Source organism: Microchirus variegatus (genome assembly GCF_963457635.1).
Source record: "Microchirus variegatus genome assembly, chromosome: 7".
Classification (NCBI taxonomy): domain Eukaryota; kingdom Metazoa; phylum Chordata; class Actinopteri; order Pleuronectiformes; family Soleidae; genus Microchirus; species Microchirus variegatus.
Genome location: NC_139808.1, coordinates 13,195,524 through 13,222,734, shown reverse-complemented (window position 1 = coordinate 13,222,734; position 27,211 = coordinate 13,195,524). Strand labels below are relative to the sequence as shown.

Here is a 27,211-nt window from a genome sequence, read left to right as displayed (position 1 = left end):
CGCAGACATCATTAATTTAATTTTTTTTTTCATAATGCTGAGGCTAAATTGCTATGTAGATGGGAGTCTAATTGTATCATTATGAGCTGCTGTCGACAGCTGAATGTATCCTCATTATTTAAGGCATCCATCAACGTTAAATTAAACTATGAGAGGGTGAATCATGCCGTGATTTACAATTTACAGCAGCTTCTGTAGTTTTGGTGTCAAATGTCACTCAGTGGACTGACTGAAAAGTTTGGACAGTTGATGTGTGACAGGTGAAAGTTGCAAAACATGTATTATGTAATGTGTGTGCCATCGGAAATGGAGTGCATCTACATTAATAGTATGTCACACCTTTGGGTCGTTTCCATGACCTCCTCTCTACGTAAATCGTCAGGCCAGGTTTGTAACCAACACTTAATCCTGTCGCGGTCGTGACATTTTATAAACCACACATACACTTATAATTCCCATTCCGACACACACTTGCTCTGGTCTCTGCTGGCCTATGGAATTCATCACCTCACAACTATGTCTGTCCACACTTTCTAAGCACAGGTCTGGCATACAATAAATGCCAGCAGCTGTTCATTAAACGCTACACTTAACAAACGATATTAATTAAGATGTTCTAACTTTAACAGCACAGGACCGCGCTCAGTGCAGCACCAGCTGTGAGAACACGGTTTGTTTTATGGCCTCCAGGTTTGCAACATGCTGTGCACTTGTTTTAACATTAGCAGAATAGCAATGTGGTCCTTTTCTTTTTGGACCAAGAAACTCTTAAGAGGTGTTGATCATCTACCGTGGGGTCTGGGAAATTCAGATGGTGGGTGCTGGTAGGGCGTAAGAAATGCGATCTATACTATGCAGCTTATTCGCATTCACATTTAAGACTTCACCATACGGTTTATTAAAGAAGGGAAGCATGATCACAGTTCACCACAACTTCAGATCTCAGTGTGTGGACTTTCAAATTATCCTTCCGAAGCCCTCTGCCTCCACCTAGTGGTGACAAGCTTAGCTGAAACTTTTTTAAAACGAATTTGAAGATGACACAGAAGCTCCTTAAAAATAAAAACAAATTTATTCGCAATCACAGAGATAGAATGCAATACATCTATAGGAGCATTTGTGGGAATAAAAATGCTAACTTCTTATTTACAAAGCTTGCAATTGAATGTGGATAAGCACATGCACATACAAATTGCAAATAGGCTATAATATTACACAGGTAACAAAGCTTTCCCCAGATTACCCCCCCCACACAGTCACCCAGTTATACAAGCCCCTCACTGCTGCTGTGGTCCCAACAATCGGCATCTAAGATTACGGCGATCACAGACAGACACGGCACAACGTGAGATAAGTCGAGTGTGTGTGTGCACGATGGATTTGTGAAACAAGCACAAAGAAGTACATAAGGCCTACGTGTAGTATTGTAGCAGAAGGGATGGGTCGCCTCGATCTGTTGACACACTAAGAAACTTATCAAGGTGTCCTGGTCAAGCAAGGGGCAGATTTCAGTGGCAGACACCGGGGGAGAGAAAGCACTTTCTTGTCACTGAAAAGAAAAGACGAGTCAATCGATGCGTCGCTTTTAAAGCAGCAAATCTTTGTCCTTGAACTGCTAAGACTTGTTCAAAGAGACCATCAGGATTCAGACCAGGGGTGAGGCGACGCATGGAGCACAATTAAGCATCCACCGCTCTCTGAACTACTGGGCCGTCACCTGCTTCCCCTTCGTCCTGACTAACGCTGGCTTTCTGTTCTCCGACTCAAACACACCCCGTTCAGAGAGATTTAAACCAACCTGAGAAGTGCAAGCAAAAGCAGGCCCATATTTTAGGCTACATAAGAGTCACAGGCTACAAGTGAATTAGCTTTCAAAAAAAAAAAAAAAAAATTTAAATTATCCAGCAGCCACACAAAATGTAACATTTCCTCACATCCACGTCATCCATTTTTCACAATTTTGATACAGGACTGTCATTGTATTTATACGATTAGAGAACATTAAATTAATTTGTAAAGAGGTGGCGTTACTCATGATCAAGGGATTTCTTGAAAACAAAGTCTTTTATATAATGGTTTTGAAGATGTATTCCGCAACAACGGTCAGATTGGGACTCTCACTCAGCCAAAGGCACTTAAATATCTCGTCTGTTCATCTGCCTCGAAAAGCACAACCATTCACACTCAACTTCTGTTGATCTTTGCATTTGGTGTAAACTTTCATCAATGTCACTTAATAAAATAGATACTTCCATAATCACAGGCTACATTGCCATGGATTTATCAGGGATTGCAGACATTAGCTGACGGGCAACCATCGTTGTTTGGCAATTAAATCTCACAAAAAAAAAAAAAAAATCACAATCACTCAATGTCACATATACAACAAATGTTGAAAGGCAACATGAGGGGGAAAAAAGGACATTTGATAGTGGATTAGGAGACACTCCATCCTAATTGGATTCCTGCGTTGAAGGAAACAAGAGGATAAACCAAGAAGCAAGTCTGTAATGACGGACAATAAAGGCATGATTGACAATCCAGCTTCCAGCCGAGGTTTTGAGACTCCATAATATAGTTGGGTTGGTGGTAGTGCTGTGCAGGGACGACACATCTATGGTAGTGTACTGGGTGTTGAGAGTAGTGAGCAAAGAGAGAGAGAGCTGGATTACTTCGTGGAGGCAGTGGAGGGGATGACTGTCGAGGACTCAGGACCATAAGAGGGGGTGAGGCCAGAGCTGCAAGCTTCACTTTCAGCTTCTCCTGGACTTTGAGTGCTGGATGAGCCACTGCAGTGTGATGTCTGCACACAGGAGAGGCAGGTGTTAGGTTTTTGGTTCACATAAGTATAATTTTGTGCAACAATTCATGTTACTGCTTGACTTTGTGATTCAGAACCACCCTGAGTGAACATGCAGCTGATATACTGTATATCTGCTCCTGGTGTGTCTCTCTTCTGTCGCTACATCACAACAGATATTTATTCCCGTTAAAGATAATGTCTTTTCTTGCATTACCATGTAAAGTGAGATCCTGCATGATGTGATTTTGCGCTAAATAAAAAAAAAAGTGATTTGATCATGAGATCCTGCATGATGTGATTTTGCGCTAAATAAAAAAAAAAGTGATTTGATCATGAAGCGCTGCGCTGTTCGTCTAATCCAATTAGTTATTCTGCTTCCAATATTGTTATTTTTGAAAGTGTAAAACACTGGTATAGCAGCTGCACTGCAGCAAGTTGCTATTATTGAAGTCTTTGTCTAAGGACATTTTAGATAGTAGAGACACGAGTACCAGTTGATAGGTATAATTGAAAATCCCTATTTTTAGGGCAATTCATGCAGAATCATTACTTTTGTTAAATACTTCCAGACTGGGTGTGTGTTCTACAGTGTAATAAAAAAGATGTTTGGGTATTAGGTCTACTTTACTACTTTAAATCTTATGTGGCATTTAAAGAGAGAAAGAAATCGAATTTAATGTGAAGCAATGGACAACATTGATTATACTTTAACTGAAAAGCACAGGAGTACAAAGAGGACATTATTCTAGGAAGACATTAATTCCTGCGTATTCACGGACTAGTTTTTTGTAAACCAAGTAGCAGTTCTCTGCTACGGTACCCCACACAAGTATAAACAAGGCTTCAAACACTGTTCCTTGAGATGTGCGGTATAAGTTAGTCAGAAAGCCAAATTGCCATAATCAGGACCAACGAGTTCAAGAATAATGTTGAACTGCGCTCAGTTAAAAAGACTAAGAAGTCATCAAGACACAACTTTCAACATGGCATGGTTCACTGCAGTGACAGCACATTGCACAGCACAGTGGCATTAAAACCTCCTTGGACAAAACTCCTTGATGTCCCCTGAATAAGCCTTCATTTGCAAACTGTCTTCATGAACCTCCGTTCAGATGTTTACCTATGTTGTCTTTCTCTTTGCAGGAGACAGAGTAGCAGCAGATCTCTCGGTCCTGAATGGCAGACAGGTTCCTGCAAACGGAAAATGTGGGAAATGTGAATGTCTAGAAATGAGAAGCTTGGTTTTCTTTTAAGAGCACAGAATCCTGATGGTCAAAAGTAAAAGTAAAAAAAGTGTAGTCTGCAATAACAGACCATATTGTGACAGCTAAATATAGTTGAACTTTATAAAACAACATTAAATTTAGCACGAGTTAAGAGTATGACACAAAACAATTTTCTTAAATACAATATTAACTTTTTAACTAGAAACATAAGGACTCACATTTTTTCAATGAGCTGCTTCTCATCGAGAGCACTGGGCAGATCTCGTTTGTTGCCCAGAACTAAAACCTGGAAAATGAAAAAGGGGGATAAAGGGCCGATCAACATCTTGCTCAGAAATGTAACCATGTCATCGCACAACCTGATAATACCAGATTTCTCGTCTTCACATACTCCAGACTTTAGGGAATAGCATGTGGTGTCAAGTCACTGTAGCTAGAAACCTATTGATTAAACCTGAACCTTTTCAAAACAAACGTCTCGTCCGATAAGGTATTGAACTTTTTTTTTTTAATCCAATATTGGGTTCAAATAACAACTGCAATGTCATCTGGTCGGAGTCACTGCAAGGCATTAACTGCAATGTTTGTTAAATCTCTTAATACAGTAGCACCTGAATAATTCTCAGATTTGTTTTTCTTGTTCTACAGGTGAACTTCAAGGAAACTGCATGTAGCTTCTATGGTACTTGTCTCAGTAACAGACAGTCAGAGTAGCCGAGCCACTACTCTGTGTTGCAATTTTACATGAAAAGGTTCTGTTTAAGTTAAGACTTGATTTGATTTGAGGCTGAAATACAATGAGATTTAGTCAAAAAGCAACAAGTTTCTTCTTACAGGAATTCCCTGTAGTTGTGGTTTGTCTAAAAGGTTGTGCAGTTCATTTCTGGAAGCTTCTATCTTGTCTCGGTCTGCTGCATCCACCATGTAACTGCAAAGGAAAAAATAAATTTAAAAAAATACCTGTCACATCAAAAACCAAACTGCTGACATAAAGTACTTTGCTGAAATATTCACATTATACCCACACAAATCCAATACTCGTGCAAATGTAAACAGGATGATAAGCAGTAGTGTGAAATTTCAGTGTATTTTTCAGTTCCAGTTTCCACAAAAGCCACAGGCCGTACCCGAGAGAACCACAAGAGAACTTACACGATTGCATTGACTCCTCTGCAGTAACGCTCCCACATGCTTCTGAAGCGGGGCTGGCCACCTATATCCCATATCTAAAGAAAAAAAAAGAAGAAGCAAAAAAAATGTAACCTTTTGGTACCTTTAAAAGAAGCCAATCATTACACAATTACAACTGTAAGCTCTGCACTTCAGTCCAGTATAAGACTGATTTCAGTTTAAGAGTGAGAGCACTCAGCTGGACCCTGACTTTTCAGCCTACCTTTATTGTCACGTTGCCTTTAGTGACCTTCCGCATGTTGAAACCAACTGTGGGAATCATGTCTTCACTGAACTGGCCTGACTGTACAAGACAAAAAAAAAAAGAAGAAAGAAGACATTGTTATAAAGGTTGTTTCAGCTTGAGTGTCAAACTGTTGTGCATTTTTTACAACTAAATATAAAATCTGTCCACGTTGTTTATAGGTCAGTTTCCTCTCCATGTGATGTGAACCACTTCAGGACATGTTGACACAATGAACACAAGGGAATATTAGCTCAAACACTCACAGCCATGAATCATGCTGAGATAATTTGCCATTTATGCAGCATCAGCTTCCAATCAGGCTTTTTACAACCAGATTAAATGTTTCAAAGACTGCAATCCAATCACAGAGCCAATGTATTCTGCTTAGGCACAAACAACTTTTACACATAAACCATGTGATCTGACATTGGGGAAAAGTACAGCAGACAATTTGTGTGACTCATATTTGACGTGGGCTTTGTTGAACAGCTTAATGGAATGTGTGTGTCTGGAGAAAGAGGCACCACGTGATTGCAGTTCACCTGACATGACCACAACAGTCAACAGAGTCAACAGAGTCGACAGTGCTTAAAACCTGTCTTCAACTTAAGAGCACAGAGTAACGATGAAGAAACCGATAAAACTAACACTGGATAACAATTACTCTCAGGGGTGGCTGACCCAAACCAGCAGGACCAAAACAGCTTGCAAAATTATCACGGAATATTCCAAGTCTGAACAATAAAACAGGACTGACAACATGCCGTTAACGTATCCTTACGACAGAGGGAGATTTCTGTGAGAGGAAGTACAAACGCGAGCCTGTGTGACAAAACTAAACTGTGCAGAGTTCAGTTCTGAAGATGTGGCTGATCAGCCTAAAATGAAGAACATTCTATTCATGGTTACAAAATAATCCCATTTTATAGTGTCTAGGATTTGTTTTTGTTGGCGCCTGAGGATATAGATCAAAATCAGGTGATCAGCTGCTGCTGCAGTTAAAAGTGTTTTTTAAAGACCCAGAGTTATTAGTCAGGGATTTTGGCACATGTAAAAGCAACCTGTTATTTGATCTCAGCGCTCGGGATGGGGTGTGAAGAAGGAGGAGCTAAAAGAGGTTAGACGGTGCCAAAGCACAGGTGTTATGTGGTCTCTCTTTTCTTTTTTCTTCCTGTTATTTTAAGTAACATTAATTCTTCAATGAATTCCTTCATACATTATATCCTGTTTTAAGCCTGCCATGAAAAAGTGAAGGGATATTAGATGGAACAGTCGTTATTTAAGCATCAAACAGACTCGAGAATAGCTTATGTTGTTTAGAGTTGCATGACTTTCATGTGACAATAAAATCATAATCAAGGGAGAAGTCATCATTAGATAAAAAGCAATCGGTTCAAAGAAATAAAGCATTGAACAGATACTTTTCTCCATCCAGTCCTATTTATAGATGTATCCTTCATTGCAAAACATCTGTTGACAAGAAGGTTCTAGTTAAGATTCTAAGTTGGTTGGTAGTAGTGGTTAGAGGTGGGTCAAAAAGATTTGCTGATATATCCTCGTCCTTCCTCGTGCGATACAATAATTGAAAAGTCATGGCGGATATCAGAATAATAATTCATAAATTAAGGCAAGCAGTTCCTGCCAGGCGTAGCTACTCGATGTCTCATCACAGTGACACTGCTCAAATGATTAAGGGAAACTTATTAAATAATAAAACAAAGTTTACAGTGGGATAATGGGAGAGAAAGCTACATTAAGAGATGCCCCATCCATGTTCAATACATAGACTTTATGCACTTTGTTCTCCATGTGGTGAATAATAGAGAAACCAGTTAAAATATTTTATTCAGTTTAACAGATATTGTGATGTATCACTATGTGATTGTCTTGCAATTTTTTGATTATCAAAGAATCGTTAATATCGTGTAGAGCTGAAACAATTAATCGATGAATCGATTATTAATCAATTACTAAATGAATCGCCAACTATTTTGATAATCGATAATCGGTTTGAATCTTTTTATGATTAAAACAAGATTTCTGATTGTTTTAGCTTCTTAAATGTATTTTATATTTTCTTTGCTCCACATAACAAAGAAATCATTAAAACTGAATCATTTTGGTTTTTGGACAAAACAAGACATTCGAGAACGTCGTCATTTCCAGGTTTGACAAACACTGATCAACATTTTTATTTTTTAACATTTTCAGACATTTTCTGGACCAACCGATTCATCGATTAATCGAGAAAATAATAGACAGATTAATCGATTTTACGAAAAATAATCATTAGTTGCAGCTCTAATAGTGTGATATTATTTGTATTGTTGAAAACACTTTTTAAAAGAGCTACAAAACCCTGGCTGATTCAGCAACAAAAAGGGCATACATGTTTAGTTGGATGTAATGCTTAAATATCTGTTTATTGTATGTGTTGTACTTTTTAATGCATGTTTTATACCTTTAAACTAGTTTGCTTATATTCACCATCAATTCCTGTCGAAAAAAACGCCCTTCTAGGTACAAATTTTGCAAATTAGCATCTGCTACAAACAATGACGCATGTATTGGACAGCAGTGCTGTCTATGTTTCTGTTAAAAATAAACCATAAATAAATTAATCGTAGACCATGTATCGCATAATTATTGTCTGGTATCGTGAGGTACTTTGTGATGTCCACCCGGATTAAGCACCACTATACAGTACGTGTTGCGTTACTTCCCTTTCCTTTGCCCGTTTGTTTTTGAATTGTAAATACCACATTATAGCCTCTTACTTATCTGCACACCCATCGGCCACAATATCAAGACAGGTCACCGTTTAAACAGCAGTGGCTCCAGGCTACATGACGTAGATAAGCCGAGCTGTTTGTTTACTACAAGTAGCTGTTGTAAATGTTTGTCAACATGTTTGCTGGCGTTGCTGACACACATGACAACACCACTTCCCCAGTTTCCATTATTAGCACACACACTGTCACAACTTTGTCATGTCAGCATGTCCAACAACAAAACTACAACAGCAGCAGCAGCAGCAGGTGTGTGTTGTTTGTAACGCAGCAGACATTATTTAGCCACCGAGTCACGTCATGAAAACGCGGAACTCTAAACGTGTCACTGTATAACACACAGACACAGTGAGAAAACAACAGCCAGCATTGGGCCCTCTCTCCCCGGCTCTGCCGGTGTGCTTAGCTAGCTTCTCACCGCAATCACATTGACGAATGTGGTTTTCCCGGAGGACTGCAGTCCCACTAACGTCAGCTCCATCTCTTCCTTCCAGAACAGGGACCTGAACCAGTCCAGGAGTCTGTTGATGAGGGCCAGCATCTTGGATGACACAGCAGTCGCTGCGGGCGTGCGGATGTTACACAGTCGGTTGTGGAGTGGCTAACAACAGTGGAGTCTACACATGAAGAAGCGAGTTGCTTTGTCATGTCATGTGATCGCCTGACAGTCGCGTCTCGCTTCCTTCTTCTTCTTCTGGCTGTCTGTTTGATCCATTAGACGCTGCACTGGGCTAGTGCTGCCGCCTACCGTCTGTTCCTAAAAACACTTTAAACAAATATTTCACGGTCCACTAATCAAGTGTGGGCTGTGGCCATTTTAAGATACTGTTAAATGACTGTTGTGTATATATTTAGTAAAGTAAGAGCTTTTTACTGTGTATCTGGGGGTTTTGAGTGTTTCACTTGCATATCAAGAGCTGCTGGACAATGTGAATTTCCCCCTTGTAGAATCAATAAAGTATGCATGTATGTAACAGAGATAATCCTATCATTAAAAAAAATTAAATAAAACACAAGCAAGTATACTGTAGGTAGATAAAAAATGGCTTGTTTTATTAATTTCTAGCTTGTAATGCATTGGCAGTATTTAAGTGTTAGACCTTAACTGGGTAAATGGTTTATGACAGTAAGATAACATAATATATACATAAAACACATTACATACATTAGGTACACAAATCTGAAGGCACAATCAATTCCATAGAATTTAAAAATTCCATACCATACATGGTCAGTGCTGAATTCCAATACACGTTCTATACTCCCGGCATGGTCCTCATCTTACCCAAATAATATTAAGATTGGCATATAAAAAGAATTTAAACAGCGCAGAAAAGCACTATGACGCCACCTCTGGTGGCAAAGCCGCATAAAACAATGATGCAGTCCAGTTATACATGGACAATGAAGACAACAACCCGTGTTGTAGACTGCAGTCAGCTCAGTTACTCCAGTGACAGCCCTTGAAAGAGAAATTAGAAAGAGATAGAGAGTCACACATTTTTTTTTTTACTGCCATTGTTTATTATTCTACAATGAAATTAATGTGTATGAACAAACACATACAGTACATATTAGGATGCGCCGTCATTACCTGTGGCCTGATACGAGAGCTGTACTTCTCTGGGTTGGCTGCACTCATTGTTGTCGTGTAAACGGTGATTCTGAACAGGATGAACAGGATACACAGAGACATCAACATTTTAAACACCCTGAGTGAAACTCTGCTGTGGTTGTTTTGTGTGCCACCTGACACATAATGTGCTCAAGTATGGTGTCAAACAAAGAAAGTATTGATTCCTGAGGAGAAGGCATTGGAGAACTGAAACTGTTAAGTGCACAGATTACTGCTGCATCTCAGCAACATGACCTGTCAATGTGGTTTTAGACTATACAGCAACTTACCCATTACATACTGGAAACAGCGACAGAACCTGCAAAAGAACAGTCTGTTACAAATCCACACGTTGACTCTGACTTTCAGAAACGTGCACTGTAGATTTTCTCCGAGTGTCTTTGCTCCATACTTGCCTGATAAAGAGTATCCATGTTGATGTGATCTTCACCAGTAGCATTCAGTGCTTTGTTGGCCATTTCTCTAAAGAAAAAAACACATATCAGTATGTATGTAGAACATGTGTGTGTGTGTGTGTGCATTTGGGGGATGACTCACCTTCGAGGATCCCTGGTTGGAGGAGGAAGCCAGTGGTCAAAGTTAGTCTCCACTAAGTACCATCTAAAACAGGAACACACTGGTTTATGTCTGGACGCAGTTTGGTAATCAATATCTGGACTTTACTACCAATTCCTGAAGGATACTTATTTTCAATATTTATTTAATAAAATCAGTTTATAAAAAAAGGATGTTTTTGCACGCACACCAATTAGTGATAGTGAATTTGTCCTCTGCATGTAACCATCCTTATTTTACACCAGTAGTGAACACAGCGACCTTCTGAGCCCAATTCTTTTCCCCATATTATGGCTGGACTGGTCATCAAATATCTGCTCTCACATTAATTCCATGCACTGTCAAGTGTTTCCTTAAATTTGCTGTTGCACATTAGATCTTCTTGACACCTCTACTTAGATCTTCCTCTTCCCCTATGGTCAATGAGCTCCCTACCACACTCCTTGAAATAGACAGTCGTGAGATCTGCATGCTTGTTGGCTCACTGATACTTGATATTGAATGCGACACAATTTCACATTAGGTGATACAGAGGAAATTCAGTCGACAGAGGAAGTTCAGTCGATTCTAGGGCTGGGCGATATGGCCTCAAATCAACATCACGATATATTGAGCAGTTCACCTCAATAACGATAAATGAACGATAAGTTCGAAGTTGCTAAATGACGTCATCGCATAACTTGCATAATTGACCATTTGCCTGATATAAGCATGTGCGCCGTGACACAGATATCAGTACTGACACATATCAAACACATATATATATATATATATATATATATATATACGTGACTACACATGCTGTACATGTCCGAGTGTCTTAAAGGGACAAGAACATACCGGTAGCCTGCCTACCTACACACACAGCCAAAAAGTTACTTTTATTTTATCTTTTTGAATTATCCAATATATCGATAACGGCAAAATGATGCCGATTATCATCGTAAATTTCGATAACGATACATTTTTCGATATATCGCCCAGCCCTAGTCGATACCACACTGGACTTGACTCAGGTCCTGTATTTTTCCCACCTTCCATTCACGGGATCCAGAGGCCAGATGTCAGCAGGTCCCGTTCGATCTCTGGTGATGACGACCCCTTCTCCAGCTCGCACGCCGCCCACAATGTAATACACCCCGGTGATGATGGGGATTTTAGAGAGACGTATGACCGCGTTCTGAAAGTCCTCTGCTTCTTCCAGTGTCTGCATCAGTTATTCACGTTATTCATTCATTTCATAATATTACAGTACAGTTTTTCTCATTGCGCTCATTTCCGCAAACCTTCTCACCTCCCTCACCAGCCAGCTGACCGGGGACCTCCGCAGGAGCAAGGCAGACACAGCATTCTTCCACCAGTTCCACCAGTGCTCGCTACCTGTGAAGAAACAAAGTCAAAAATAGTGCTTCAAGCGCCAACACTTAAAGCTACAGTAAGTAGCACCAACTTTTGGTGAGTTTTGTTGTTGTTAGTATTCTGTTAGCAGCATTTGCGTGAACTCATTTGATAATGGTTTGAATGTAAGAGACACACTCCACCTTTAAAAACGCCATCACGTCTTGTGATGTAAAAACAAACAGAAAAAACACTCATGAACTATTGGTCTATTGGTTTCTGAGGAAACATGACTATTGAGCGGAAGTGTGATCTTACCTCGTTGGTCTCCGGAGACAGTAAACTTGTTAGGACTCTGTCCCGTCCACAGTCCAACATAGCCAGCAAAGGAGGTTCCACGGTACTTTACCTGGACAGCAACAAAAGAAGATCATGTTGTATCAGGGGAAAAAGAACTTTCACTGTGCGACCAGCTTGCATCATTTCTTATAAAAGTGTGTGGAGGCCTGTTTGGCACGAACACGGTACCTCTCCATTCTTGAGGAAAACTACGTTGATTGTCAGATTCCTCAGAATAGAATGTGGATAATCAAGATTCCTGCCATGGTACACAGTCCCATTTGTGTCTTGAGCTACGATGCTGGTGCAAAACCTGCAAATAAATACATCAGTAGACATTATTACTGAATAGTGGGGTAAATCAGGTGAGCCTGCAGAGCTTTCTAAAAAGGACAGCTCTAGGTTCATATTCCAAACATACTCTTGCTTCGGTATCTCACTACCTCACTCATGTTTCAGAGAACTGGGCACAATTCCTTAACCAACCAACCAGCATTGTGTTAACATGTGACAATATGACGGTCACAGACATTTTGTTTACATTGCAAAGTTACACACTGCAACTTTAGCCTTCAAAGGTTTAAGGAGAAATTCGACGTACGCAGATATTTCATAGGCAAAGTTGAGAATGATGACATCTGACAGGCTGCCTCCAAAGTGTGAGGCCATGCCGCGGATCTCCCCGGCATAAGGTTGAGGGATGTACTTGTCCAAGGCTTTCACCACGGGGGCCACTGCATGGTGCACCCATTTTGGAACTGTAGAGCTGACAGAAAAAAAGTAAATAAAAAGTAAATGAATAACTAAAAACATACAACAGCAACAGACAAAGGTTAAGCCCTAAGAGGACATCGCTGATAGGAGCTTTAATTCTTATCTATGTACAGTCATGACCACAACAGATAAGGTAATAGAAAGTGACACATTACAGTCTGTTAGTCTTGGTTATTGTATGAACTTAATAAAAACAGACATTTGAACTTAATTATTGAATACAATAAACAATCAGTCTATAACTTCATAATGTGTTTTTAAATTAAGTTAATGCCAAAATCACAGTAAGTGCAACAATAACACATTGGTAGTTTTTATACCACTGTTTTTGAATTATTGGATGTATGTGGCTTAATATTTATTTGCTACTTTTTGAAATGTTCACTGTGTAGAGCTGTAACTTTCAGAATGTTGTATTGAAATGAGTTATTTTTACTCTAACACACACACACTGCGAGTTCCTTTCCATTTGACTACTTTTGAAAGTGTTGTGCGTCAGCTGTGCTCCACTCATAACTATAATAACATGGAGACACAACTTCTCACAATCACTTCCAGTGTGTGGCTGATTACACGGTAACGAGAACTTACTCAATGACCTCTGCTCCGGCTTTCTTCAGGAAGTCTACGTCAAAGACAGTGAGCAGCGATTTCCAGCGCACCTCTGGGTCGTCATCCAGGCTGATGTTCAGTGTTGGAGCGGCGAACTCCGCCCGGCACAGACTCAACACTGCGAGGAGCAGTCCGGCGGCCAGCGGCATCGCACACCGAGCCATTTTTCCCCACGCAGCTCCCGTCCGTGACGTCCGCACTGCAGCCCGAGAGCCCGGAGCCTGACACACACTCTACTTGGCTGCTGCTGCTGCTGCCAGGGCGGAAGTGCAAAATAACAGTGTAGTTCTCTCAATGGCCACATGAGGCTGTCTCCTTGACAGCAAAACTGAACTGTACAAGGGGGTAATGTTCATACAACCACACTTTCTTCACTGAATTGACGATGCTTGATAGAAATGTAAAACTATAAATTGTATTAATTATATCATAGATGTGTTGTTAATCCAAACATTTTTTTTAAATATTAGAGGTAGGTATGGGTATATAAGGTATAAAAATGTTTTGTTTTTTTAATAAATAAACATCTAACATGTAATATAAACATTGAAATGAACTGTGCATATGTGCAAAAATGTGCAACTTAAAATTACAGTACGGGTCAGGTATGAGGTAGTGAGATATGTGTCCATGATTATAACTCCTGTCAGCAGTTTAGGAGTCTGATGGCAGTGTGAAAGAAATTGTTGGGAAGAAAGTTTGGGAATAAGAGAGTTTTTTAAGTCCAATGAACCCTCACAGTGGGTGACTATATGAATGTTTGAACATATAACCAGTTGATCAGTTGAGGTGTGGTGTCTGCATTATATGACAACACCCAGAGGGTTACCTCCATATCACTGAACTGCTTGGTGAGGCAGTGGGAGGAATAATGCTGAACTACCATATCTGATATAAACTGGCAGACTGACAGCATTGGTACAGTCCTCATCCAGATGTATCAGACATGGGTTGCTGCAGTTTAAGGTTCTGCACAGGTTACATTTAGCTGCACGTAAGTTAACTAAACTCTACCCTGGCTTCAACCCGACTTACATCCGGTGCAGGTGAGACCCAACTAGCCTCATTCACATGTTTTTGGTTTTGCCCTAAACTGACTACATTTTGGACAGGTATATTTGAAGATAATCTTTTCCTAAAAAATTAGGCATTTCAGGTAAAAAAATAATAATTGATGAAACACTTAAAAAAGAAACATAAGCTTTTCCCCCCTCACTTCTTGAGAGCTCTATAGGCAAACACCCTGCTTGTTAAATGTTCTTGCTAATTCAGAAATAAAAATATATTTTTTAGGTGAATGCAATATGTTTCTATCCCAGTGCACTGGTTAATTGGATGTTTTTATCATACTTAAAACAAGAGAACTATTTTTAACCCCCTTTGGTGAATTTCCTGTAATCTATTTGAATATGCGGTGCTGTGTAGTCTCCCGTCCAGTAGGGGTCGCGCCACACAGGTCCTCTGTGAGTTGTGGCTGAACCACGCAGAAGCCGGCGCTGCTTCTGTTTCCTGGTGAGTGGATGTAAACAGAAGAAGGAGGACGTTCACCTGTGGATGGTAGCAGCAGCAGCAGTGGCAGCAAACATGAGCAGACTGGAGCTGTTGAACGTGTTTGTGAACGACAGGCTGGCGGCGGCCGGCGAGGAGATCGTCCGGGCCGTCAAAGACGCGCTGGTCGAGTACCAGAGTGAGATCCTTCGCTCCAAGGAGGAGAACGAGCGACTCAGGCGACTCCTGAATGTGGCCGTGCAGCGGCTGCTGCTGCTGCAGCAGACAGGTGAACAGCAGCGGGCAGGTGAGCAGCAGCAGCAGCGCAGGGCCACGTCCCGTGTTATGCAGCATGGCTGTTGTTGTCAGTGTTGTAGCTGTCACTCAGACACGCCTTTCCCGTATGACGTCATTGTAGTTACGGTAATAGCAAAAGAACAATAATGACATTTCCCAGCATGAAGCTGTCAGGAGTTTGACTTTGTTTAACAATCAACAACAATACATTCAGTGACCACTTTATAAGGTACACCTGTCCACGTCAGAAGTCACTGGCCAAACTTTTTTTGTTTTGAAAGCCAACAACTTATTAATAAATAGCCACTTGTTTCAACCAAGGTATGCAGAAGAAAAGACCTGAACTAACAACACAATAACACCACGAAGCTGGTGTGCTGCAGCAGCAGAAGACCACACCTGACACTTAAATTGGTATTATGTGTACCTACAGATGTAGCTGGTGAGTGTATCTGATTAAGAGTTGTAAATTGTTATAGTATTTACATTAATCATAGTATTTATTTTAAATGTTGTGGTTGTATGAGGTATACTGTCACATACTAGCCCCCTGCACCAAGAAGCATCCTGATACTTGGAGGCTCATTGTCTCTGAAAACATGACTGCCAGCAAGGACAACTTTAAAAAAACATCTATTCTGCTTAAGTCCAATAATATATATATTTTTTAAGAATATGCTTGTTGCTTCATCTGTTGGAGTGTCTGTAATGACTGGAGGTTGAAGGAGGTCTGTGTTGCTTTCTAAACTGCTTATTTCTCAAACCAAATTCCATAGAGAAAATCAGTGATCAGTGTTTTTTTTTTTTTTACTTTAGTGTGTGAAATGCTTTGTTTCAATTAACAAACAAGACAGCAGTTGAACATCGGCTCCTGTGTCCTCTCAAGCTAAAAGCTCAAGATTTTCTCTGTGGCCTGTGGTGCAAGACAGTGAGCAGTTTACACACTTCACTTTCCAGTCAGGGAAATACAAACTAGACTACTGTATGTTTCATTGCTGATCAGACAAGATTTTTGAATGGTGAAAGAGGAGAGAAGGAGACAACAGGGAAACCAATACTGGCCAGGACAATATAGCAGTTGAGACAATAATATTTTCCTTTATCTGCACCAATAATGACTATGATGTTGGTCCATTTTCAGAACCTGCTCCCACTGTTCATCCCCAAGATGATGGCCAGCCCTGTGAGTGGAGGAGCAGTTTGGAGCTGCTGCCTCAGGTTAAAGAAGAACCAAACCTCAGAAACATTCAAATCGATTGTTCACGTGAGACACAAGACTCAGAGGAAGGGAACTGCAGTCACACAGAGACAGTTCAAGGGTCACTTCCTCTGCCAGCTGAGACTGTGTGCAGCAGGCAAAGTGTCTCCCCACCACCTCATCTCACATCCCAAGAGTTTAAGACAGAGAGCGAGAGGAAAGAGCACACTTCCGACAGCTTAGCATCCTCTCTGACTGATCACACAGACTGTAGCCTGGCTCAGAGTGAGTCTTGCTCCAATGCACCAAAGAGTCACAGAACTCAAAGAACAGAGCAGCAGGTTAAAGGGTTACTCTGCTCAAATGGAAAACAGAGTGCACACGTCCTGCAGATAAAGAGTGTGCGATCCCTGAAGCCTCCGCTGCCTCGCGCCTCTCACCCGAGCCAGAGCATCCAGAGGTGGCACAGCTGTAAAGAGTGTGGGAAAGGCTTCAGCTTCGCCTGCCAGCTGGAGGTCCACATGCGTTGGCATACTAAGGAGAAGCCATACAGTTGCACGGTGTGTCGCAAGAGCTTCACCACAGTCAGCATGCTGAAGAGGCACCACCGCATCCACACTGGAGAAAAGCCCTTCCGCTGCCACGTCTGTGGGAAATGTTTCAACCAGTCGGCACACCTCAACACACACTTCAGGCTCCACACCAGGGAGAGGAGCAGCTGGAGCCGAGTGTCACACACCAAGTGATTCAGAGCGACGGCAAATCAATTGGTGACTCCCGAAAAGTGAAACTTTCCCGGCTCACACAGTGTACAAAACTGGTGTTTGATTGTGTGTTATTGTTCAACATTGTTATTGTTGTGCAATAAATTGTGCCGTACGAAAAACGAAAATTGAGTTGATGATCAACAAGAACCTAACAGGACATATTTGTGCCACATTTTACTCACCAGTGGCATCATCTAACAAATCACAAATGCAGGCATTAATAATAATAAAAAAGTATGAACCTCTTCCTGCTATGACCAATCAGAAAAGGTCAGAGTCTATTATTGTTATAAATTATAACAAAAATATCCATTTTAATTTATATTTGACATTGTGCTGTGGTGGTTAGCGCTAGCACTTATCACAAGAAGGCCAAAGGTAAGACTTTCAGCTCTCTTTCTGTGTGGAGTTTGCATGTTGTCCTGAGGCCAGTGTGTTTTTTCTCCCACAGTCCAAAAACATGCAGATTGTGATTGTGCATATGGGTGTGAGTGGCTAAAAAGGGTGACCTCTCCAGGATATTTCCACACTGCCTCAAACCCACTGTCAGCTGGGGTTAGCTTTAGCTTACCCCCATGACCCTTTTAAGGATAAAACATATATATGATGATGGATGATTTTTTAATTAAACTACAACGTATGTTTCAAATGTCATTATTGATGGTTCAGAATGAACTAAAGTTCAATTTAAATGATTACTGGTTTTGTTGTGCGATGAAGATATGGTGTACATTTGTGGACAATGAAACTTTGTAGTGTTGTGGAAAGAGTCACATCCTGTTGCCTTACTGTAGTTTCATATGGAAGTCAGGTGATGTGACGTAATACATCAAACTTGATTCCACACAATGTCCGAAAACTTTTCCCAGATCGCCTCGCATTGCAGCGTAATTTAGTTCAAGGCCCAGAAAAAGCATTTTCCTGTGATTGGTCATACTTGCAAGGTCTCGACCTTTCTTGGGAACAAGGATATTTTATAAATTAAAGCTAACACTATACTATGTGCACTTTGCAAGTGTTGTTTTTCAAATGACGACACATTATGAATGACTTTTGAGGTCTTTTCACCACATTTATTGATGTATTTACAAGCCCCTGGATCATCATATCAGCCTGGATTAACTGACACAACACTATTGGGGATTTATGATATAATTTAAAATTACACTGGCACAGTTTTCTTTCTTCTTATATGATGTATATGTGACAGCTTCTTATATCTCACAGAGATAAATAATGTGCGGTGTGACTGGTGAAAACACTCACAGCACGTGCCAATTACCCATGTTAGACTCTACCAAGTGGTCAAGTAAAGGAGAGGGGGGTCTGGAGAGGACTTTTTTTTTTTAAGTTTGACCTCAGCTGGTCTTTGCTTATTTATTTAGTTTATTGGGAGCTCACTTTGAATTAGTGATACCAGATGTGTACAATATTTGGTAAGGTAAAGTTGTAAATATCTGAATTAATTACTAATTAATGTTCCACTGAACGTGTGCTCCTATGTGTGGGCGGGGGCGTTTGTGGTAGAGACCATTTAAGCTAGCAGGAAAGGTATAATGTCAGTAACTGGCTAAAGTACAAGAAAGAAAAGAGAATAATGTTAAAGATAAGTTAAATATTGTTTGTTTAAATGTGACCCAAACAGTTTGTGGCTCAAGTAACCGCCACAATTATGGGCCGGCACGGGAGATACGACCACCCACACACACGATACACCTGCCCGCCAACCTCTGGTGACGCTGGGTACGTATGCACGCAGCGTCACGCCGGGAATGTGCGCAGAGAAAGTGGGAGAAAGTGAGAGAGGGGAGGAGTGCAGAGAGTCCACTACACACACACACACACACACACACACACACACACACACACACACACACACACACACACATACAGAAAGAGAGAGTGAGAGGGAGAGAGAAAGAAAGAGAGAGAGAGCTGCACCGCACTGACAGGAAACACGGAGTCAGAGCTCCGGTAACCGCACCAGCGCTGAGGAGGCGGCGGGTTGTTTTCTGATGCCTCTGCGGAGCTGACGGTGCCCGGTGCTGCAGCGGGGGAGAGGAGCGGCGGAGCAGCGCTGGTAAGCGGACACTTTTTTCTACTTTATACCGTGACTCATCTTTATATAGCTGAAGCTGCCATGGCAGTGACGCACAGCGGGTGGTGTCTCGGCTCTGGCCCAACTCTGTCCCGGCCCGAGTGATGATGATGATGATGGTGATTTGATAATGATGATGATGAAGAGGGGAGACTGTGTTGGATGACAGTGGCTGAGGTTTGCTGCTGCTGCTGCTGCTGCAGCTCCAGTGGTGTCCACCAGGCTTGTGAGCGTCTGTCCGCAGTGCTCCTGGTGCACTCCTGGGCCCCCGCCTCTCTCTGCGCATCTTCTGGATGATGCTGCGGTTTTGTGGGATTTGTGCTGCTGTTGTGCACAGATTGCGTATAAAGGCATCAAAGTCCGCTGAAATGAGCGGAGCCAGGCTCTGCAGTGGCCTGTGTGGTAGTCGTGTCATTGCAGAGGACGACAGATGTTAATAGCTGGAAAGTTGGTCTTGTTTGTGCGAAGGCCCCAGGCTGCAGGCAGGCAGGTTTCTGTGCAGCACACAGGGTGAGTCAGGGCTCATCTCTGGGAGTGGATCACATCTTATATCACTGTGATGGAGGTGAAAACAAGATCAAAAGTCGACTTCTATTCCTCATGTCATGCAACCCAGTGGATCTGTGTCACATGTGTTTGTGCCTGAGTGCATCCCACAGTGACCTTGTTGTGTATCATCACTTGTAAATGTATGTGATCCATAGTTGCTTTATTTAAAGAAGTAGAGAAAACACCCTGATAGCCGCCAGTCACCACCAGGGCAAGGCTGCTGTTTCTCACAGTGTCACTCGACTCTCCTCCTCCTCACTAGCAAGGTTAACATTTAGCTTAAAACAATTCTAAAGCTGGATATAATGTAATGGGAAAACAGGAAACATGACTCTCAAATGATCCAATATATTTGTCACACTCACCTATGCATCCCATAAGTGCCCTATATCATCACATGATCTGAAACTGAAACTTCAGTCAACCATTATATGACCTTCTTAATTCCCTTCATTTCCTCCTTTAGTATCCTTACCTCAGCTTTTTCTGACAAAAAAAAGTGTTGGCTGTACTTTCTCTTAACATTTTTATTTGATAAGATAAGATAAGTGTTGTGAGTCGACTTTTACACTCCTAAGAGCACTGGTAATTTCTCAAGAAAGCTTTCATAACGCAAACACAGAACTTTAACTTTATGCTTTTTACTCTTTAATTTCTAGATTCCCATTGCAATGCATATCCAGATCACTCATGCACATCCCCAGAAAACTCAATTAGAATCTGTCCTTTTCCTTTTAAGTTATACCGCCCACAGACAGACAAATAACTACATTAAACAACCCTTCTTTAAATGATAGCCTCTTTGAGCTGATAACTGTAGTCCTTGTGGTATGTGATATTGTCAATTTTTAGCTCATTGTCACTTTGATGATGTTGTGTTTTTGAGTTTTGAATTGTTAAATTGTGTTTTCAAGGAATATCAAAGCTGATAAGGGTAAAGGATAGCTTAAAGACATTCATAATTAGACTCTCAGTCACCAATGCCAGTCACACTATATAAATAATCCATGAAGAACAAGTAAATTATTCACACTTTATTTTTGTAGTAGAAATTCACAAGTCAGCAAAAGAAAACAAGATGTAATGTCTAGTCAAGGCAGAGCTAATGTTTTGCTACTTAAATTGAGTCTTCGTATTGCAACATAATAACGTTTGTCATTTTTGTTGATACAATTCTCAACTACTAATACAGTATATATTTAATTATATATAGTGCGATCCTTCAACTTTCAAATATTTGTTATTAGATTAGTGTTTACAATTTACAATTCTGGGACAGTTTGTGTCGCCATGCTTGACATTGACTGGGCTGATAATAAAACGTGTCTGTGGTGTTTAGCTGTGTGTGTTAATGTCCTGTTATTCTGTTTATTAATCTCCAGTGTTATACCTGTTGTGTTCTTATTCCGAGGTTGTGGCCCGGATGTTTGTTGCTATGCATGTGAATCTGTTATGGAATGGTTTTCTTTGACATTGCCTTTGAGAGCAAGCCTACAGTAGGCAATGATTCGTGGCAGGTCACACAATGTGGTTACCATGGCTAAGACATGCTGCATAACATGTCAGGCCCTGTGTCACAGCTATTTCTGTCTGTGGTTTCAAATGCTGTTCAGCGGTGCATCAACCTCCATGTTGCGTTCATCAGGATGGAGGGTCTACTGGTCAGAGACTGAATCCACTGAAAGTCTGTCAGAGGAACTGAAGGTCAGACCAAACCTGAGCTTCGGTCCCAAATGGGACTGTTTTCCTCAAAGAGGTGGTGTGGTGTTTTAGTCATAGTGTTCGTTTCAGCTTAGTTGTTCACAATAATGCTGAAAAAACTGTTTAACTACCCAGTGGCCCCTTGAAAACAAAACAAGTGGATTATCCTGGTGTTTTTTCTCCAGATTCTCCATAGTGGGTGATCCACATTTTTTATTTTGGTGTAGATTTTTACACCGCATGCAACCTTCCTATTTATCCGCAAAGCCTCCGGTTACAAGCCCAAAATTCAATACATCCATGGGCAGCCCATCTTCATGATGTATACTAATATCTATCCATCCATCCATCCATCCATTTTCGACTGCTTTATCCTCCATAGGAGGGTCGCGGTGGGTGCTGTGCCTATCTCAGCTGACATAAGGCGATAGGCAGGGTACACACAGTTCACCAGTCCATTGCAAAGCTACATGACAAACAACCATTCAACCATTCACTCTCACTCTCACTCTCACTCTCACTCTCACTCTCACACCTACGGTCAATTTAAAGCAGAGATTCTCACTCCTGGTCTTGGGGAGCCACTGTCCACTGCATGTTTTAGGTGTTTCCCTGCTCAAACACACCTGATTCAAATGGTCAGCTCGTCAGTAATCTATGCTGTAGCCTGATTACGATCCATTTATTTGAATCAGTTGTGTTGGAGCAGGGAAACACCTAAACTATGCAGTGGACAGTGGCTTCCTTGGACCAGGAGTGAGAAACCCTAATAAAATCTAACAAATTAATATAAACTACATAATATATGCCTCTTGGATGAGAGATTACATGTCTTTAATTAAACTATATTACTGAGAACCTTCAAAGTAGACCACAACATTGGTTGAAGTTTGGTCTGTGGGTAACTGTTAACTTTCAACATAAAATCACTTTGTATTATTAGCTGGAGTTGCCAGCTATAATAAACATCTGTCAGATATTCTCTCAACCCTGAATATATTTGTAAGAGTGTGCATGTATTTGTGTCCGTTTATGTGACTATTTCTACAATTACTTTCTTCTTTTCTTATATAATCCCATTAAAACTAACTGGATATAAACAAGTGAAGAATCCACATCACCTATCCAGCCCTAATATGGCTGGATAGTTTTCTGTTTAGTAAAGAAAATTTTGCATTGATTTGTGAAGTATCAGCTTTCTACAGCCTTTATGGGAAGTTTCTCCTTCAGGTCATTGAATCCCTGTCACCATGTGATTGCAGCAGGGCACATGCTGTATGTGAATGAATCTGCAGCCTCAGGTTAACACTTCCGCTCCGCTCCTATATATCCTGCTTGTCATCACATTCATTTCCAACTTTTGCGGTTTTTCCACATGCTTTATTCCTGAAATGCCTCACAATACAGACACTGCAGCAGAGATGAGATAGTTGACGGATGACACTGAAACAGAGCAAGACTGATCACCGAACATGTATACGGCTTTGTTGAAACATCTGTTTAATTGTTAAAGAAACAATTATCAGTATGTTCTGTGTTGTTCCAGACAACATTATCCATTAGCTCCTCTAAGCCTGATGTCCTGGTGCCACCCATGGTGTCGGGTATCTGTAGTTTGACTTTCTTCCTCTGCTGAATGACAGGAAAGGAAGCAGAGAGGCGTGTGAACTCTTTGGACACGCACGTGAAACTGTGTCTTCTGCATCACCTCAGGCTGACAATAATGGTGTCAGAGTGCTTCAAACTCTCACAGAATGTGGGATGTTTTGTTTGACTTATGAGGCAGGAGAGTTTGAGAGTTCAGATGTTCAAACCTGGTCTAGTTTATAACTCCACCCACATACCCAATTTCTGGTTGCACCCACCCAGGTCTACACTGTTAGATGATCAGACAATCACTTTTGCTTCAAGCAGTTGGAGACCTTGAATGGTTCTGTTTCACATTCCTAACATATAGCGGGAGGCTGTAGATCAGGAGGTATAGGAGGTTTAGCAAGACACCAAAACCAAAAATTACTTCAATACTTGGGATAATATTATCGCTTATCGTGTTAACAATTTAATTGTGGTGAATTTCTGATGTCATATTTTATGTGAGTGAATCCTGTGTACCTCACCAATATAGTCCTTGTGATTTATTGTTTTTAATGTGCCACAATGGGGAGCTGCATCTTTTCATCATGACTTAAATCTACACTCTTTAAGTTCTTTTAGTAACCTTTAAGTATTAAAACACATTTTTTCAGTCATCGCAATAATATTGTGAATCACAATTATTTTGGTCAGGGTTATCATGACAGGAAAGGTTTATATCGACTTCTGGTGGTTATGTAGCTGTGAATGGGTGAAGTCGTTTGAGTTGTCATCAAAACTAGGGATGACCTGACATGATATTCTATATTGGTCTGATACTGTCGAAATCACTTGATCGAATATAGGACAGATACGAATGGAAAATCCGAGCTAATTTCATCGTTATGGGAGAAGTTTAGAAATAGCTTGAAATGGCACCGTGTTGTTAACAGCGTCATGGTTTGAAAGGTCTAAAATGACTGCATATTGAGTTTGAGATATCGTTATTGAACACGAAAAAGTGGTATCGTGCCATCCTTAATCAAAACTAGTGATATATTAATAAGTGAACATTATACATTAAAATCACATTGTGTATGTCCCCAGACACAAATGTAGTTTTAGGCTCAAAAACATGCTCCAAATGTTCATTTATTACAGGTCTGCAGTGATTATTTAATAATTACTTCTGTTTTTCAACTGTTTTGATTTTAGATGAAGGAAATTGAAAATCTTGAAATATTTGAAATATCTGTGTGCCTTATTTTTTGTTTTATTTTCATAGAACACAGAACAATCCATAATAGAACAAATGAATTGCAGCCTGTGTGAATTGTGTTATTTCCAGCTTCGGTGATAACAGTAAAAAATCGACATACTACTGAAAAATTTGACTGGATTTTCCGGCTGTTCTCCGAATATTTTATGATTGCAAGGCTTCTGTTAGTAATTTCCAGTTTTCTCAGAGACATACAGCAAATCCTTTGAACCTAATTAACTATGGTACTTTGTGATTAAGGCCATAAGGTCTAAAAGAGGCTTGTGTTGATTTAATATGATTCAGCTGTCATTTCTTTAGCTTTTCTGCATGGAGTTTGCATGTCCTCCCCCATGTGTGTGGGTTTTCTCCGGCAGTTCACATGTATGTCCAGCAGATGTCAGCATTGTACTGCATGTGTCACTGGTAGTCAGTGAGTCCATCCATGTCATAGTAAAAGTTTTGTTTTGTTATATATAGGTTTGATAGTGACATAGATGAAGATGGGACGACCTCATGAACATTTATTCCAGATCTCTCAAGCCTCAAGTTTCCTTGAGATGAAAATGAATTGTTCAGACAGAGCAGTCGATCAATAGCCTTTTACAGTGGGTGTGTACAGCTATGCTTTGGAGTTTATAATGTTACAGAGGCTCTTCCACTCTGACCAGAAACCACTCCTTATACGTCATTATTAGATTTAAGTGTACTGCACATTGGTGCAATAACAAGTACCAATCTTTATGAAGCATACGCTACACATGATGCAGTGTGTACCACACAGCAGCCGCTTTTGCTTCTCATTTACTGAATTGGAGGAACCAATGCAAATGGGGCACAGATCTGACTTTGTGATATTATGGGTCAACATCTGTAGTTTAAAGCAGCTTTGACTAGTCAAAAAAGTGCTATTTACACCATTCACCATGACTCTTAGCCATACTAGAATGATTATGATGGTTGTGAAGGGGAGTAGGCAAGAGCAATAATGATAAAACAAAAGATGGACAATTAGTGTAAACCCTGCTTTCTTGAACTTAAACTCAGTTAGCTTGAAGCTAACATAAGGTTGAAAGTGACTCTAGTTGCACAGGATTTAATATGTTCTATGAGGCAGATATTTGGAGCAAATAGTTTGTTTCGTAATGTATTAGATCCAATTGACCCAACTTATCACTGCATGTCCCTGCAAGGACTATATGCACACATCAAAACTTTGAGAATCAAGTACACCAGCCACATGTAGTAAGGGGTGGATAATATTGCATAATCACAATAACAATCGTCAAAAACAAACGTTTAACAGGGAATCTGTTGTAAAATATTTAAAGTAATTACGTGTTTGAAAATGTGTTTGGGCATTGTTAAGATAAACCTTTGTTTTTATTGACATTGAAGAAAAATAATTTTTCAATAGTGGACCCTTTTCTTTGCTGTCCTCAATGCTTCTCCGGTGTCTCTCAGGTTACCTGAGCTGTACCTACAAGGCTCCATAGTTTTGTGCTTTTCAGCAGCTTCTATTTTTAAATATTTCCTCTGAGGGCAGGGAACGATGAGAGGTGAAACAGAGACGAGACGAGGGAAGAGATGAATGATGGGGAAGGGAAGAGGAAGAGACGGAAAGTAGAAGAACAAAATAATGTCAGTGTCTGGATTGAAGGCCAGTGGCATTGCACTGTCTGGTGGGCTGCCAGATGGAGAGGATAAACAGAGGATGCAGAGAGGCAGTCTTCACTGCTCCAGGCCTCAGTGTCCTCAGAGACAGCTGAAAGGATGAATAGAAAACAGAGAACAGGGAGGAGGGCGGTGTGATTCTAGGACTGATATTATTTCATTACAGCTGCTGGGAGCTAATATTATATTTATGACCACTGACATTATCATAAGATTTTAGAGATTAAATGAAAATTCAGTGTGCCAGTAATATGCTCAGTGAACTATCTGTCTAATCAGGTCTAATGGAGGTTCTTGTTTTAAATGAACATTTCTACAGTAATTGTTTCAAAGTATATTCAAGAGTTTCTATTAGCATTTTCATTCCTTGGGTTGTTTGAGACTATATGTCACACCATGTCATATATGACATATTATGTCATATGTGGGTTCTTTGGATTTTGTGAGTTTTCATAACACCAGTCATCAACTTGCTGTGGATCATTTTTGTGCTATTTACTTCTATCGCATATGGAAGCCTGTATATTTTCTGTAAGCCTGTAGGAAAATAGAAGAGGAGGAGGGTATGTTTCTTTTCTCTGGCTCAAGGTACTTGGAAGTAAGAGAAGTAGAGTTTTGATGCTGATTGGTTGATGTAAACAATGTCCTTTAAAATTCTAATTCACAGGTTTGACGGAAAAAAAAAGTATCTATCATGTCCATTATTATTGTTAACTTTAACAATAGACATGCATTGACTTTGCATTGTGTGGCGTAAAAGATTTTAATCACTTTTGGTGTGAACACAAAGATTAGATCATTAAGCTAGTCATAGACAGTGTGTAGACATGTGATTGACAGTCAGTGCTGTCCAATGGGTGGATGGTATCAGGTGTAGAAAGCTTCTGTTCTATGAGATAAAAGAAAGAAAGAAAGATAGGACTGGACAAGATATTAAGCGAGAAGCTTAAACAACACTGGGTTGCACTTGATTGTATCTTGCCAGAACCATGTTTCTCTGAATATTCTTCAAGCAAATCCAGGGGGTTTTTGTGTTTTGACTCGTATGAGTAGGGGAGTTTTCTTGGCTGTTGAGAGACCAGATGTAGAATGTAGAACGCTGCAGGAGACTGAGGCCAGA

At 40.5% G+C, this 27,211-nt stretch overlaps 4 protein-coding genes across 4 annotated transcripts in view; 2 read left to right on the top strand and 2 right to left on the bottom strand.

Annotated features, from left to right (window-relative positions):
- Window positions 1–1,115: 1,115 nt before the first annotated feature.
- LOC310930035 (ADP-ribosylation factor-like protein 8B) lies at window positions 1,116–8,842 on the bottom strand. Its single transcript, XM_083892925.1, has 7 exons — window positions 8,654–8,842; window positions 5,423–5,503; window positions 5,182–5,255; window positions 4,864–4,957; window positions 4,248–4,315; window positions 3,924–3,994; window positions 1,116–2,803 (listed from the first exon to the last, which is right to left on the bottom strand). Exons 1-7 carry the CDS (start codon window positions 8,774–8,776, stop codon window positions 2,754–2,756), a joined length of 561 nt encoding a protein of 186 aa, XP_083749051.1. The 5' UTR covers window positions 8,777–8,842; the 3' UTR covers window positions 1,116–2,753.
- A 702-nt stretch (window positions 8,843–9,544) lies between these two features.
- On the bottom strand, window positions 9,545–13,692 carry LOC310929151 (N-acylethanolamine-hydrolyzing acid amidase-like). The gene is made up of 11 exons (XM_083891867.1): window positions 13,469–13,692; window positions 12,705–12,869; window positions 12,293–12,416; window positions 12,083–12,173; window positions 11,721–11,806; window positions 11,461–11,633; window positions 10,409–10,471; window positions 10,267–10,333; window positions 10,141–10,169; window positions 9,830–9,899; window positions 9,545–9,697 (listed from the first exon to the last, which is right to left on the bottom strand). Exons 1-11 carry the CDS (start codon window positions 13,651–13,653, stop codon window positions 9,677–9,679), a joined length of 1,074 nt encoding a protein of 357 aa, XP_083747993.1. The 5' UTR covers window positions 13,654–13,692; the 3' UTR covers window positions 9,545–9,676.
- Window positions 13,693–15,022: 1,330 nt separating this feature from the next.
- On the top strand, window positions 15,023–17,219 carry LOC310930105 (uncharacterized protein). Its single transcript, XM_083893017.1, has 2 exons — window positions 15,023–15,284; window positions 16,416–17,219. Exons 1-2 carry the CDS (start codon window positions 15,044–15,046, stop codon window positions 17,216–17,218), a joined length of 1,044 nt encoding a protein of 347 aa, XP_083749143.1. The 5' UTR covers window positions 15,023–15,043; the 3' UTR covers window position 17,219.
- A 1,988-nt stretch (window positions 17,220–19,207) lies between these two features.
- The window catches only part of nfasca (neurofascin homolog (chicken) a), an 89,831-nt gene continuing 81,827 nt past the window's right edge, over window positions 19,208–27,211 (top strand). The window contains 1 exon segment of the mRNA XM_083892802.1: window positions 19,208–19,319. The gene's annotated coding sequence lies outside the window, so the exon portion shown is untranslated.

Excerpts from the sequence above, each read along its gene's own strand:
- LOC310930035 (XM_083892925.1), bottom strand. The coding sequence starts at position 8,776 with ATGCTGGCCCTCATCAACAGACTCCTGGACTGGTTCAGGTCCCTGTTC. Across the intron at positions 5,256-5,422 it reads AAGGCAACGTGACAATAAAG|ATATGGGATATAGGTGGCCA; the intron begins GTAGGCTGAAAA and ends TTTTTTCTTTAG. Across the intron at positions 3,995-4,247 it reads AAGCAGCTCATTGAAAAAAT|GAACCTGTCTGCCATTCAGG; the intron begins GTGAGTCCTTAT and ends TTCCGTTTGCAG.
- LOC310929151 (XM_083891867.1), bottom strand. The coding sequence starts at position 13,653 with ATGGCTCGGTGTGCGATGCCGCTGGCCGCCGGACTGCTCCTCGCAGTG. Across the intron at positions 12,870-13,468 it reads GCCGGAGCAGAGGTCATTGA|CTCTACAGTTCCAAAATGGG; the intron begins GTAAGTTCTCGT and ends TTTTTCTGTCAG. Across the intron at positions 9,698-9,829 it reads GCTCTCGTATCAGGCCACAG|GGCTGTCACTGGAGTAACTG; the intron begins GTAATGACGGCG and ends TTCTCTTTCAAG.
- LOC310930105 (XM_083893017.1), top strand. The coding sequence starts at position 15,044 with ATGGTAGCAGCAGCAGCAGTGGCAGCAAACATGAGCAGACTGGAGCTG. Across the intron at positions 15,285-16,415 it reads AGGTGAACAGCAGCGGGCAG|AACCTGCTCCCACTGTTCAT; the intron begins GTGAGCAGCAGC and ends GTCCATTTTCAG.